General features: G+C 34.0%; 1 protein-coding gene across 1 annotated transcript in view; it reads right to left on the bottom strand.

Moving 5' to 3' along the window:
- Positions 1 to 16,682, bottom strand: part of EXO1 (exonuclease 1) — a 38,747-nt gene continuing 22,065 nt past the window's right edge. The window contains exons 10-13 of the mRNA XM_060010673.1: positions 14,102 to 14,348; positions 9,595 to 10,153; positions 2,396 to 2,589; positions 1 to 687 (exon numbers count right to left, since the gene is read on the bottom strand). Coding sequence (XP_059866656.1) covers positions 549 to 687; positions 2,396 to 2,589; positions 9,595 to 10,153; positions 14,102 to 14,348 — 1,139 coding nt within the window. The 3' untranslated portion in view covers positions 1 to 548. The remainder of the gene's footprint in view (positions 688 to 2,395; positions 2,590 to 9,594; positions 10,154 to 14,101; positions 14,349 to 16,682) is intronic.

Here is a 16,682-nt window from a genome sequence, read left to right as displayed (position 1 = left end):
ACCAATTTTCTTTTACTGTCAATCTGTAACCCAACCAAACTCTTCAGGGAAAACAGAGCACTGCCCCATTTATGCAAGATCTTTAACCCTTCCAACTACCCCTCCCATCTCAGCAACTGTATATCCAATTCAACCCTGAAAGACAGACAGGAAAGGCAGGTGAAAAAACTATAGCTCAAAGAAACACAGTAATTTCCTCTAGTACAAAATGACCACAGAATTGTGGTTTCCATTTACCATCCTTGTACTTGACAACATTACAGAAATCTTTAGAGTAGATTTTTGTAAGTTCCAAGGGACTTGCTCAATTAACATTAAAACTTCAAAAACCTGTCAAAACCAAAATTATTTCTCTAGTTAGCTTCTTATGAAAATATAATAAGCTGAACAAAAACAGTTACATAGTTAATATACAAAATGTACTCTTTAAAAATAAATATCATAGATCTAAGAACAAGTCTTTCATACTGATAACTGCTTCATTCTCAAACAGGACATGAAATTGATAGAGATTCTCTTGCAGGCAATAGCCTCCCAGCTGCCCGTGTTTATTGGAATATTGCTCTCTGAACACGCATACAGTCAGAATTGTTAAATATATCCTCTTCTTCTGGAGTTAGTTGGATGTTATCTTTGACTGGAGACAGGGGATCTGGCTTCTTACAAGAAGGAAGCTTTTCAGAATCTCTGCAAAAGATAATATAATAAAATGAATTTATTGGGTGTTTTTAGGGTAGTGTTTATTCGAAAATAATCTACCTGGACAAAAGAGAGGTATGTAAAGAGGATAAAACCCTCTACTGTATAATTTGTCTCAATTTATTATATGACACATTCAGGTTCTCCTCTGAGTATGCCCAATAAAATTTAAGTTTTGCTTCTTAGTACCCATGACTGCTTTCTAAATCACCTTTCAAAGTAGGTGCCAAGCCACTACTAAATGTAACTAGCTAAGGCAGAATGGTTCCAGTAAACAAACTTTAGTTCTTTTCTCTCTAGAACCCTTCTCAAGTCTGGCTGAGGACCAGCATGAGTGAAGCATAAACAAATGTTTAAGCCCTATCTTTTTACTCCTCCCAGTCTTCCAACTTTTGGAAGGAAGTTCTATGTCTATAAAAATTAATCCTATCATGAAGATAACAAAACTGATTCTATGTCCTGTCAACAAAATTCCAACAGGAGTAATTAAGTCTTATTTTTCTAAAAGGCATTTAAGAATACTGTTGCACCCTTAATTTCCCTTTAGTAGCAGTTCTCAAAGTATGATCCACAGATGCCTAAAAATTCCCAAGACACTTTCAGGGGGTTTGTAAGATCAAAACTATTTTCATAATAATATTTAGACTTTATCTGCCTTTCTTACCGTGCTGACATTTGTACGGATAATCCAAAAGCAGAACTGAGTAAAGCTTTGATCCCTGTTTGATCCCTGTTCAGGGAACTAGATCCCGCATGCATGCCGCAACTAAGAGTTCGTATGCTGCAACTAAGAAGCCCGCATGTTGCAACTAAGAAGCCTGCATGCTGCAACTAAAAAAGATGCCGTGTGCCACAACTAAGACCTGGCACAGCCAAAATAAATAAATAAATATTAAAAAAAAAGTTGAGAACTGCTGCTATATGGTTTAATCTAGACTTAACACAATGTAAAGTAAAAACATAATTGTCCAGCACTTATTACAAAGTGTTTCCACTCATACTATCTCATCTGATTGTGATAACATTTCTATTAGCAAAGGTTTAATCTTATCATTCCATGTAAGTCACCTCCCCGCTTCCCTCCCTCCCTTTCTCTTTGTGTTTATTCTTAGTACATTTGCATTAATAAGAACCAGAAAATAAAGTAATTATAAATCTATGCTACTTTGTGGCTAATTTTGTTGTCTAACAGATGCAATTTGGTTCAAAAAATGTAGATATATAGAGGGTCAATTCTCTTAAAACAGTGTTTGCTACATACATTAGAAATCTGGTTAATTCATCATATAAACTCATTGATTCTTCCCATTTTAGATGTGATAATTTAGGGAAACAAACTGCTTTAAATCCAGAAGTACCATAGAGCGTTACCTTCCCATGTCTACAACAACATTCAGAAGGAAAGAAAAATAAGACACTTAAGGCCTGGAAAAGTAATTTGCTTAACGACAGAGAGTCCCCAAAGCCAGATTGAGAACTGAGGTTTTTAGTTTGCCATGTTTTCACTAAAAGAAGGTACAGAAACTGAAGTTAAATATTCCTACAAAGAGTCAGTTAAAGGGACTAGAGGAAAATAATTTTCTTAGGGTAAGAGAAAAAGAAGTTGATTCATATGAAAATAGAAAGAGGAGACAGGGATTGAAATTACAGAAAAAAAAATATTTATCATTTTAGAATAAGTTACAAGATAACTCACTTTTTAAATCCAAAATTTTTCCAGAGTTCATTGATTTTTATCTGCAATCCTGGCTTGTTCTCGGCATTATGATGATTTCTCTTATGGATGCTTGATGGCTTCTTGCTCAGCCCACTGACTCTGGCAGGTACTAAAGGTTTGATCTTGGTTGTAGAAAGACTGTCCACAGAACTAGATTTATACAGCCCAGGAACCTGAAGATTAAATGCCTGTTTTAATACTATTCTGTTAAAGCAACTACCTTTATTTAATTTCAAACTATTATTTATACACTGGAACAAAAAATAACCTAAAATCGATGTGCAAAAGTGTGCTTATAAACGTCTACAAAAATTATCATAATATTTTCACCAGGTAATACATGTACCTGGCACTAAATCAAGAGTATAAAAGAACAGACAGAAAAGTGAGTCTCCCTTACTCCCTCACTGCCTTTAGGCAGTCACTGCTACCAGTTTCCTGTACAACCACTGAATTCATTCACATACACACACACATACACCCGACACACAACTGGCAGCATACTACAAAATGTCATGTACTTTGTTTTTCTTGCCTAATATATCTTGATTTTACTTAACAATGTATCTTGGAGATTTTTCCATTTCACATGTAGAACTGAATTTTGTTTTGAATAGGTTGCCTGTTTTTTCCATTGTATAAATGTGCCATAATTTACTTAAACAGATCTCTACTGACATTTAAGTTGAATCCACTGATTTTTTTAATTGAGGTATAATTTACAACATTGTGTTAGTTTCAAGTGTATAGCAAAGTGACTCAGTTATATATACATATATATCATATATATATTATTTTTCAGATTCTTTTCCATTATAGGTTATTACAAGATACTGAGCATAGTTCCCTGTGCTATACAATAGGTCCTTGTTGTTTATTCATTTTATATATAGTAGTAGGTATGTTAATCCCCAATTCCTAGTTTATCTCCCCACCCCTGCCCCCGCTATCCCCTTTGGTAACCATAAGTTTGTTTTCTATGTCTGTGAGTCTATCTCTGATTTGTAAATAAGTTCATTTATATCATTTTTTTTTTAGATTCCACAAATAAGTGATATTATATGATATTTGTCTTTGTCTGACTTGATTTTTATGCTGTGTGAAATATGGAGCCATTAAAATTCTGTTGCTTTTTTTTTTGGATAGTAGGAGTGTAGTAATATAAAACAAGGCTTTAAAATTAATGAATCTAGTAGAGGGTGTATAAAGAATGGAAGGACTCACACATGAAAGATGAAATCTTGAATTAGGATGTTGGTGATGGGAAAAGGGAGAGCAAGAAATAAGACAAAGAAAGAAACAGGATTTAGATAGCTATAGTTATTTGGTTGTTTTTCTTTAACCCCTGAAAAAGAAGGATCCAACTGGAGGTTATAAGGAAAGAGGACAACCGTAAGATTTTGAAACTAAGTGACGTAGAACAAATATTATAATTTTATGTAACTGATAAAAATGCTCTGAGAAGTACTGGTTAGAGGTTAAAAAAATATGAGTTTGATTTTAGATACTGAATCTGGATATTAGGGAGCAAGAAGGAAGGTTCATCCGGGGAGTTGTCACCAAAACAGAAGTGACAGTTAAAACACTGACAATGAAAATCTGACAGAAAGAATAAAAATAATAAAAAGATGATGGTTTAATGTCCTTCTTTTGAGGACATTAAACCATCATCTTTAATATAACTCCTTTTGAGAAAGTACTTTCTAAATCTCTAATCCTATCATTGTGAATAATTTTGGTATCTTTCCAGACATTTTACTATGATTGTACAAACATACACACGTGTGTGTATTTTCCAGCATTTAAGCAAACAAAAACACCATGCTATTTATTGTGTTTAATATTGTTTAATAGCATGGTTTCCCTTTTCATTCAAAAATAATATGGACATCTTTCCAAGACAGTATCTGTTTGAAAAAGCCTTTCTCACTTAAAGATTTTTAAAAGAATCTTATATTTACATATTTTACATTCATATCCTTGTTATCTTTCAGTTTTATATTTATATAGTATGAGATGGGGACTTTCTTTCAAATAGATATGCCAGGTCATTTATTTAAAATTTTTGTAAAGGTTTTATGCTTTTAAAAATATGCGTAAGAAAATATGTTAACTATATGAATATAGTTTTCTTGTATAAATATAAGAAAAGTAATATAGGTTCACTATAGAAGAACATGAGAAAACAAAGAAAAAAAATTCACCTATATATCTACCAGCCAAGAGCTAAAACCAACAACGTATTTAATGTATTTCACTCTCTTATTTCTAGATATTTAGATTTTTTCCCCCAATTTTTCATTATTGCAACCAATGCAAGAATAAGTGCTCTTGTATTTAAACTCTCATTGTCTCCTTAGGCTCAAGTTTTAGAATGCACTTACTGGGTTAAATTATTTCAACTCTTTCAAATTGCTTTCCAGAAATGGCACAACAATTCTTACTCTCCTAAACATGTGATTATTCATCTCACTATACTCTTATAAAATGAGTAAATTAAAAACTTTTTTGGAAAAATGAGAGGTAAGAAATTATATTTTATTACTTTGATTTGCATTGATTACTAATAAGGTTGAATGTGCTTTTTATATGTTAATCAGCCATTTGTGCTTTTTCTTTTGCGATTTCTGTTCATGTCCCTTGCCCATTTTTAAGTCAGGAATTAGTATTTTGATATTTACAGGCAAGAACACTTAATATATAAAATAGGCTTTAACTTACAAGCTTTCACTATGCAGTCACACATATATTTACAGAGTTTGATAAAAAAAAAAAAGCTTGGCTCATCAGGTACCCAATTTCTAGAATGCCTTTTTGCAATATACATCAAAGCTTTAAACCATGTATGCCTTTGGACCAGTAATACCACTCCATAGAATTCACCCCTACGAAAAAATCAAAAATGTGTACAGTACTCAAATATTTACCAACAAAATCTTCGTTGTAGTACTCTTTGCTACAGCAAAAATTTTTAGGGTAAAGGACAAACATAAGAAGATTAGCTAAACCCATACAATGGCATATTTTATTCATTATAAGTAATGTTATGTAAGTACATAGAAAAAGTTCTTTATACTGTAAGAGAAAAATAGCAGGTTTCACAATTTAAACACCTACAAATCATGCACAAATATGGTTCTAGATGGTTTGAAGGTAGACATTTTGTGTAAATAAGAATATAGGCATTTTGATTTTTAATTTTGCTTATATTTCTTATTGCCTGGTAATAAGCATGAGCTGCTTCTGAAATTTAAAAATAATTTAAGTAAGTGTTTTACCTTGTTCCTTAGAAGCGTGCCTTTTTTCGAAAAATGAAATAAGTATAGCTTGGATTTCTGATTACCTTGATTATCAAGTGACTTAAAATTGCAATCAGATTCCTAGATCCCCGAGATGAAAAAATAAAGCAAACTTAGATTTTTACTATCAAATTTTTATGACAACTGACCAATATTCAACAAAACATAAAACAATTGAGAAAATCAGTGTAAATAAAATGTAATTTATCAGAAGAATAAAAGTATAAAAAGCATGAAATAGAATAAAAAAATTAATCTAATGTGGAAAGAATGGTGTTTGCTAGTTTCACTAAAGAAAACCAGCTGAAGAAGTAAACTATGTAAAATATAAATTAAAAAGCTATAAGCAAAAAAAAAACAAAAACTATAAGCATGGGGGATGGTGGTGGGATGAATTGGGAGACTGGGATTGACATATATACACTAATACGTATAAAATAGATAACTAATAAGAACCTGCTGTATAGCACAGGGAACTCCACTTCACTGTACAGTAGAAACTAATACAACATTGTAAAACCTCAACGAAACAAAAAAAACCCCACAACATGGAGATCACTGTCCTGGGAGAAAGAAAAAAAAAAAGACATGCCAAGCATTTGCTGCCCTCCTTTTTAATGGACAGATGGCTGCAGTGATTCATTTCTTAATCACTTCAGGTCCAAACATATAAGAGTAATTTTCACTGAGTCTTTCCTGCCATGATTAAACCATACTGACATGATAGATCTCAATTCCTCCTGCCAAGTTTGCAATGTTGGGGACCTGGATCCTATAACAAAATCCATGTTCAAGGTCGTCTTTGTACTGGATGTTCTGTGTATCCCCTTCCAAGCTGTGAGCAAGGCACAAGCTGTGTCACATAATGTTAAAGCCAACCCAGTGTCTGGTATATTGTGATATTATCCAGAATCTACAACTGCTTCAGGCAATGGAAGACTATACTTGAAATTTTCATGCATCCCACATTGCCCCAAAGTAAAAAAGAAAGAAAGAAAAAAAAACCTATAAGCAGAGTCTCCAGAACCAGAGGAAGCACACAGGTCTTCTTAAAATTGAAGGTGTTTATGCTTGAGATGAAACTGACTTCTATCTATGCAAGAGGTATGCTTATGTGTACAAAGCAAAGAACAACACTGTAACTCATGGTGGCAAACTCAACAAAACCAGAGTAATCTAGGGAAAAATAACTCATGCTCATGGAAACAATGGCATGGGGTTCATGCCAAATTCTGAAGCAATCTTCCTGCTAAAGCCATTGGACACAGAATCCACGTGATGCTGTACCCCTTCAAGGATTTAAACTTTTTGGAAAGTAAATAAATAAAAGTGTTCTCTTGTTAAAAAAAAAAGTCTCCTGCTGTAACATCATTTGTAAACTTGGCTAATAGTTTTCATAAATTACTAGCTACAAAAGGTTGAACCAGTATAGTTCTACATCTCTTTTTCATTGTGTAACATGTTCAACATTAAAGAGAAAAAAGGCATATACTTTCAAGAAGTAGAGTAGCACTGTATCAAATGCACAGTTACCTTCAGCAAAGACTTTTAAGACCTACTCTCTACACCCCAATCCCATCATGTAAGACTTTTCTATAGAGAGAATTATCTGGATTCCCACAAAAGTCAAATAAAAAAGGACAATGAATGCAAATTCAGAAGGCTTTACATTTCTGCATTTTTCAAGAGGTTTTTTTTTTTTTAATATTTATCTTAGGATTCTACATAGTATTATATATTTAAAACAATCCAAAAGTGAAAAATACTCCATTAATTTGGATTGTAACTTACAGAAACTCTAACATTTCTTGCTTATAGTAGTGATGACTCTGGGCTATATCATTTCTTAAAATAAAGATCAAGAGTAAGATCCTAAGATTAATTAATCTCCAATACCGTTAATGAACTCAGTATACATAGAATACATGGTTGTTGCTTTTCACAGTGAACCACCAGTGGAAGAGTCTCCAAAGCATTTTCTTCAGAACCATACAGTAAAACCTGATATTCAAAATGAAGCCCCAGTCGCACTGTGGCTCTCTAAAACATTTTCTGAATAAAGAAAGATTACACAGTTTTTATGTTACCTGCTATTGTCCCAATTGTTTGACAATTAATTCATTTATCCAAAGAGGAATTTACCACATCTGGTGGCAAGAGATGACTTAATGAATGATTCTTAGTCTGTTTGTTTTTGAGGGGAGAGAATTTATGTTTCTATAATTGATAATCACAAAAATGGCTAGCCCCGAAGACAAAAGTGTGGAGAGTTCTGTCAGCATCATGAGCCCATAGGCTGTGAGCTGGTAAGGTTTCTCAGTAAAACATGCTAAAAGCTTTACAAAGTTAGTAAAGCAGGAAGATGTCTGCTGGAAAAGGAACAAGAACACCCGAAAGGAGCTCAGCAGACCTGAAAGTATCCTCACAAATAGACAGTGATTTTTAAAGAAAGATGTTCAAGAAATAGCAACTGTGATGGTACCCAAATGGTACCATGAGAAAAATGCAGTAAGATGTGGAAAATGAAAAAGATGACATTAAACTGGAGGCTCAGGGCTTCCCTGGTGGCGCAGTGGTTGAGAGTCCGCCTGCCAATGCAGGGGACACGGGTTCGTGCCCCGGTGCGGGAAGATCCCACATGCCGCGGAGCGGCTGGGCCCGTGAGCCATGGCCGCTGAGCCTGCGCGTCCGGAGCCTGTGCTCTGCAACGGGAGAGGCCACAACAGTGAGAGGCCCGCATACCGCAAAAAACAAACAAACAAACAAACAAAAATGGAGGCTCATGTTAAAAGAAACAGTCTTCTAGAACAGTATGGATAAACTGAAGGCAAAGTGAGTGAATGGGAAAAGAAAAGCAAAAGCCTCAAGGGCTTGGTTTGGCATACTCTTACTTAAAAAACACTACATGGAATGGATTTTGGATTTGAATATATTAATTGATTTCCGCTTTCTCCAAATGAAAACAATTTGCTTCCATATTGTAACTAGGCTTTTGTCTTTGAGTCCAATACAACTCAAGTTTCCTTTAGGAACTTGAATAAAATACTTTCCTTTTTATAAACACAAGATATACTGATTTATTAGATGTTTAATATTCAGGATTATCAGACCTCAAAGTTCTGTCAAATATTACCAAGGCTGTAATTGTTCTTACAACTTGGTAACTGTAGTTGTGAACATAAAATGAAGTACGTTAAATTGATAAATTTAAGATAACTCAGATTAAAGAATGTTATTATGACATCATGTCATTTTAAAATATGATGTCACTGGGTCTTATGAGCAGTACTTATCTGGAGCTTTGATTTTACTTAAGTAAGGATAAAGATATTTTACAAATTAAAAAAATGGCTAGGATGCTTTTATTAATTTACACAGAATAACATAAAATCACTTGTATTACTATTTTGTTTTGTCATAAATGGGAACTGCAAAAAGAATAGTAAGAGTAAATAAAAAATGTATTTCTGAAGTACTAAAACTTACGATGAACACCATCCCATTAACAGGGCCATTTCATTATAAGGTTTCAAATGTTGTCTGAATTCAAGAGTATATTAAGGATTTAAATATTAAATTTATAATAACTTTTCATGAAGCTTATCATTCTGCTTAGGTCTTAAGTGTTCCACAACTTGAGACACCTATCAATGGAACACAGTGATTCAAGAAATATAGTTAGATTAAATGTATAAGAGTCTAAAATACAGAGAAGCCCTTCAGATGAATAAAACATGAACTTTCTACACAGTAAGATCTAGAATGAAAAATTAAAACAATTATTTCCATAATTAGGCAAAATTTCCTCAATTGTCTGATAAACACCCTATTTTCTCTTACATATGAATTTGAAAACAAACGCTTCATAATGTGACTTACCTCTGAATCTAAATCCTTACTAGAAGGCTGAGAAAGTTTTGATGCATTTAAATTGTGTGGTGATAAGTCCATGCTTTCCTGAGACTGTGAAGACCAATCCACTTCATGTAAGGGATGAGATTCATCACTTGACTCATCACTCTTTAACTGAGATACATCAGACGGCTCATTATTCTCAGGCAGAGAGATGGGAGAATCACTCTTTCTAAGGAACTGTTGCAATGCTGTGCTTGGAGAGGGGCTTGGTGTTCTTGAAAACTCTCCAAGACTTCCAGACCAACTGAAACAACTTCTTAGTGTACCCGAGGTAGGTGGTGAGATGGTCCTCGTGAATCTGCTGGTCTTAAAAGACTGAGACTCTTCAGCAATCACAGTCACATCATCTGGAATATGCTCACTTGAATTATGTGCTACACTGATATCTAACAACTTCTTGCCATCTAGACAATCTGACTCATTTACACTGGCTTCTTTATCTGTGACAGCAGTTTCATCTAGAGACTGGCTGCTTGCTTTCTTTGATATACAGTCAGCAGAACCCAGAGAATTGGAAAAAAACCTAACAGAAAAAACAACAGAAAGAATGCAGAAGTATTTTAGAGTTTTCTCACAAAGGTGACAAGATTCATAATGGAAAAATGGTTCTTTTAAAAAAATCTCATAAATATATTAACTTCATAAAGGCAAAATAGATTTTACACATGGCTGATACTCAAATATTTGAACAGATATAGAAATATGCAACAGAAAGGACACTTTATAACTATGGCCTCTTATTTTGTAAAAGCAAAATAAATTAGCCATTTTCCCCTCAACTTAGCTTACCTCCTAGTAGTAGCAAGCCATCTGGGAACTTGTAGTAGTATACTAATCTACCAAGCTTTTTATATACCCTGTAAACTTCTACACTAATTTAAATATTGAGGTTAAGACTTTCAAATCAATTATTCAATTCTGTATTACTAAAGAGGTATTACTTATTCAGGGTAGCAGCTTTAAAAAAAAATCACTTTTAAAAACTCCAATATAGGGCTTCCCTGGTAGCGCAGTGGTTGAGAGTCCGCCTGCCAATGCAGGGGAGACGGGTTCATGCCCTGGTCCGGGAAGATCCCACATGCCGCGGAGCGGCTAGGCCCGTGAGCCATGGCCACTAAGCCTGTGCGTCCGGAGCCTGTGCTCCGCAACGGGAGAGGCCACAGCAGTGAGAGGCCTGCGTACCGCAAAAAAACCCCAATATAAATGAAACAAAGATCAGTATCATTACTGGGAAGGATGTATTCAAGGAGTGTTTTTAGGTTTAAAAATAAACTCCTAGAGCGTATGATCAGCTAAATATGAAACTTAAAGAGAATTTACCTCATTAATAAGCATTAGTTCAAATCCAAGATGATTAAATAGAATATTTACTAAATGCTGGAGAGTAAATATCCTCTCTTATCTTTACATCAAACCCTTAGCTGATGTGTGTGGGTACAGGGCAGGAAGGAAGCAGCATGTAAAAGGAAAAGTCTTACTTGGTTTTTCACTGAGTAAGAAACATCAGCTCCCTTTTAAGCAAACAATAACCCCTATGATATCCAAACATTTTTCTATGTATTATTTCGTAGGTAAGAGAAGTTTGAGTAACAGAGCCCAAGGTTATAAAATTAATCAACTAAAGAACAGAATTAAAACCTAGAACCCCTCCTAGTTCACAGCTGTTTCTTTCCAAACAGCCTATGGTGTGACTTAACTGATAATTATATTTCTAGATCTGAGAAAATAAATAGGCATTATTCTAGGATAAGTATCTATATAATAAAGATAAGACTTAAAACAGACTTCCAAAAAGCAAACAGATTGGAGACAATCTTTTGCATATTTAATACCTCCTGTTATGTTATATTAAAAAGAATGGGGTGGGAATGACCACTGGCATATATATTAGTGACTGGGCACTGTGCCAGGTGTCTGATATATATAACTTCTGCTAGTCTTAAAACAGTCTTATGCATATGATCATCCATATTTTATAGTTAAAAAAAGAGGCTCAGGGAAGTTAAATGGCATATGAAAGATCACTCAACTAATTAAATGATAGAGTGAGAATTCAAGTCCAGGCCTATAAGATCGTGTGCTCCTTTCAAGGTACCATGCCAACTATGACTAGGAATCTTTCCTATCACTAATACTAACTATACAACCCTGGGAAAGTTTCTTAACCTCTAAGAGCCTCAATTTCTTAGCCCAAAATAGAGAAAATAACGCCAACCTGAATATCTCATAATACTGTTGTGAGGAATAACACATAAAAGAACTTTGAAAATCAGCTAAGAAAACTAATTTAACAATATCTAATTATTATTAGATATTGCTCTATAATCTAGATCAGAAAATTATACATCAAAGATTTACTCCCAATTATTATTTCACAGGAAGTTGATGCAGAAAAAAATATTTCTCCAAGCATTTCTTAATGCGTCCTCTGAACAATTTCTTAGCGAAACAACTAACTAAGCTATATAAAGCAGCTATTTACAGCTTCAAACAGAGATTTCATTAAGCTTCCACAATGACTTAATAGCCAAGACCTGTAGAGACACACAAACATTATTCTCATTAGCTGTCTCCAAAGAGGCAGAAAAAGGAAATTCTAGTCTCACCTAAATGGAAAGAAAAAGAAGCACTAAGAGGCAGAGAAATGAAATCCTATTTTCACCCAAATGGAAAAATAAAACACGAGTTCCAAAAATTTCTCTGAATGACAGAAGTCAACTTTCTAAAATGTATAAATCAGCATAAATCATCTAGAACCCTATTTTCCATCTTTTGAGGCCTACTTCTTCATTATTCCACTGTTAACAAGCACTTTTAATGAGGGTGACTAACAAAGGAAGAATCAAAATGATCATTTCATTGTACTGTGAATGTTTCCTTGGAAAGACTTGATGGGAGAAGGGTTTGAAACATCCCCTAAAGAAGGCTTAGGGATTATCAGTGGTTCATTCCTTCATGTCCTTCTCCTATCATGATGGTTAGACAAATCTGGCTGCAACCCAGTTTATTAAACTTGAAAAATAAAAAATATTCATTCTAAGTCTTCTAGAGAAATACAGGGGCTGATAAAGTTTCTCTTTCTTAAAGTTACTAAATCATGCCTAAATAACTTCTAACACTTAAATTTCCTGTTTCTAGTTGTGGTACCACTATCCGAAGTCAATAAAATAAGAACTATTTATTGTATGTTTATCATCTGTTGGGCAATATTTTATGCACTTTACTTATGGTAATAATTTAATTCTATCAACGATCCTAAGATTGTTATACTTGTTAGCCTTGAAGAAACAGAAGCACCCAGAAATTAACTTGCTCAAGTCAAACATCTCATGAGTAAACAGGACAGGATTCAAATCCAGGTGGTCTAACCCCAGAGTCCAAATTCCTAACCCCTAAGTTATACTGACTCTTCAAATTCTCATCTTCACTAGCAGGGACTATGGCAACAGCCTAACTAATCTTTCTGCTCAGCTTTGGACCTCTAGAATCCATTCTTCACAGTGTGTTCAGAGTGGTCTATCTAAACCAGGAATCAAATCATACTCCTCCCCTGATTAAAACCTTCTAAATGTTTCCCATCACCCCTAAAGACTCAAGTTCCTTAGATTGGCTTACAAGCCTTTCATGAACTGGCTTGCTTATTTCTGCTCCCTCATCATCTACATTTCTGCTCCCTTTTCATCCTTTTCCCAACTTACATTGTGGCAGAAGTAATAATAGCAGTGATCAACAGCAAATAGTTAACCCCATGCTCCGTGCTGTTGCTCACCTCCATGTCTCTGTCCAAGCTGCATGAGTCTGCTGGGAAAGTATTTGGCTCCCTTCTTTGCTTCACCCACTCATCATTTAAACCTAGGTAACAGCACCTAACACTCATCCCTTCCCTCCCACCATTTCCAACCATTGCCTCAGCATTAGATGCCTTCAAAACACCTCATGCATGATTTTGTCATTGTACTTACCACACTGTATGGAAAGATTTTGTTACTGACCTACTTCTCCAACTATGAAAAACTGCATGTTTCTCAAGAGCAAAAACTATGTCTCTCATTTTTGTAACCCAGCATCTACTATGGTATCAGATTAACAATTAATATGAGAAATCCATAGTCATCTGCATTTAAATAGATTTCTAAAAATACTTCGCAAAATTATATTTAGCTCTTAAAGAAACTAAAAAAATAGAAACAAAGTGGGGGGAGGAGGAACCCCCAAAGTAACAGAGTTTTTCTAATGCAAAATGTAGTAAGGTCTACAATTCTTATTTTGGTTCTCCATGGAGAGATTACAAAAGTAACAGAAGTTCAAGGGACAGTGGAACTAAAGCAATACATGATAAAAAACTGTAATTGGATTAAGCCAGGTCTTACACCTATCCCATTAGATTCAATATTATTCAAGACAATTAAAATAAATACCAACAGAGTATATAATACAACAGACACACAACATTCTTTAGATATAACTATACCTGCTTCTGGTTCCTGGAACCACAACTGCACCACTTTCTTCATTTTTTCTCTGTAAAAATGTTGCAAATTTGTTTCTTGTCCTAGGTGGTATGCTTAAGCTTTTTTTAATAGTATTTCCATCTACCAGGTCAGGCATAAACCGTTCAGAGGAGTTCAATAATTTATCACCTTCACAACTATTTTTCTTGATCTTCTTTGTAAAGGAAGTAGAATACTGACCAAATAGATCATCTTCTGATAGCTCTTCTAAGTAAAAACAAAATTATCTGTAAATCTTTATTTCATGCATAGTTAGACATTTGGTCTTAGTTTCACAGTCCATGTCCTATTGTCCTAAAGATGAAGTCTTATTTTTTTTTAAACTATGCATCAGAAAAGGAAATAAAAGAATGACTTAAAAAAATTCCCTTGGCTGTGTTTTACGATTTCAAAAATTGGCTATGATTTAATGTCAATTATTTGTACTATTTTATGTGAAATTACCTAAACCAAAATTTCAGGGTACAATCAATTCTGTAAGGTTCTACATTCATTATACAATAAGGGTCTAATTCTGAATGTAAAAAAAAAAATGAATTAAATGTATGATTAAACTAATGTTTGGTTAAAAATATTGTTTCAACATTAAAAAAAAAATGTTTCAAGGAGCTATATATACACACCATCACTGAGTTACGGTTTTTGAGGTGTATTTGATTGTCCTGTAATTTGTGCTCTAGCTATTATCTTCATTACATAGCTATGGGGCTCTAGAAGACTGCTGTGTAATGAACGCATTTTATTGGTATAAGAATAAATCATAAGACTAAATAATGTAAGATGTTACAGCTGAAATGGGCAAGGACATAGAGATAGCATTAAGGTACTTTAAATTAGTCCAACTAATTCTCAGTCTGAATAGCTTCCACTCACATGGGAGTAAATGCTCATGACTCTAAGAAGTTGGTAAAACAGTTGAGGGTGCCAAAATACTACAGACCAGGTGATACCTCAAATTCAAAAATGTATAGAGTAAAAAAAACCTATAGGTCAGTAAACTTGTAAAAATCTGTTTATTATGCAGGGAATTGGGAGCTCTTACAGAAGAGGAAAAAAATAAACATCATAAGATCCCCAGCAAGGCTTCACCAAGAAGTCACACCACACTAATCTCATTTTCTTTTTATAAGGTTGTTAGACTAGCTATGTGGAGAAATTCATAGACTTAGTATACATATTTTAAGCGAAACTTTAAGACATACTTGAACCATACTTCTCAAATTTCCAGGTGACATAATACCCATGTTAGAAGACAATATAAAGGTTCAAAAAAGAAAAAAAAATAATAGGCAGAACAATGGATTATAATGAATTAAGATTACCTCAGTAAGGATAATGTAACCCATATTTAAGTTTAAAAATATAACTACCTGGCTTAACAGCAACTGGTGGATTATAAACTCAGTAAATGCCTGCAAAATGACAAGAATACTACTAAAAGCTCATGTTATCTTAGTTTGCAGTAGTAAAAGCAGCTTCTGGATGAAGGACTGAAATAGTGCCACAATTCTAAATATGATCTATGGTAAGCAGACCACATCTCAACAACCACTCACTGTAGTAGTTACAAATTATTAAAAAATTTGTATTGTATCCAAAGCATAACCTGGATAAGGAACTTTTAGCTTGCAAAAGAAATTTAGGAGGGTCACAATAGCTGTCTCTAAATATATGAAGGGCTGTCACATTAAAGAGGGAAAACATTTACTGTTTTTTGTTTTGTTTTTGTGTTTGTGTGTGTGCCTGTGGACAAAATCCATTGATAAATGGTAGTTATAACGAAGCAGACTTAGTCTGACATAGGTAATTTACTGATGAGCTCTCTACATAAAATGAATAAGCCTACCTTGATGGTAGAAGAAGGGAAGGAACTAATATGTACAGTGTACCTGCTATGTACCAGGGCTTTTTCATATGTTATATCACATATACAAAAATTTGTGAGATAGGCAATATTGTTCCCATTTCAGAAGAGGAAACGAAGGTTCAGAGATATTATCATGAAAAAGATTTAGGTTCATAAGGAATCAGGACATTTTGGCCAAACATGAATAATCTATACCTAAATTTAAAAGATAAGGGCATGAACTAAAAGTTTGCAAGGGCTTTGTTTTGTTTTTGTTGTCAGATATTCATTCATGTAATGTCTGAGGGAAAGAAGGAAGAGAGAAGAAATGGATTCTTTACATTTCTAAGCATATTCTATGGTGGAAAGAAAAAACCTTTTCCCAATACCTAGTATTCCATTCTCAGCACTTTTGTTCAACACTGTAATGGAGGTTCCAGTAGGCAAGAAAAAGAAATAAAAGGTATCCAGACTGGAAAAGGAGAAGCAAGACTATCTTTATTTGCAGGTGATAGGATTGCCTACATAGAGAATCCTAGAGAGTCTAAAAAGAGATACTAGAACTAATAAGTGATTTTAGTAAGGTTGCAAAACACAAGATTAATATACAAAAATCAAGTGTATTTCTATATACTAGCAATGAACCAGAAATTGAAATTAAAAATACCATTTACAACAGCATCAAAAATCTGAAA

The sequence above is a fragment of the Delphinus delphis genome, chromosome 1 (assembly GCF_949987515.2).
Source record: "Delphinus delphis chromosome 1, mDelDel1.2, whole genome shotgun sequence".
Taxonomy (NCBI): Eukaryota; Metazoa; Chordata; class Mammalia; order Artiodactyla; family Delphinidae; genus Delphinus; species Delphinus delphis.
The sequence above is the reverse complement of the archived record's forward strand: the minus strand, read 5'-3'. Positions and strand labels throughout refer to the sequence as shown.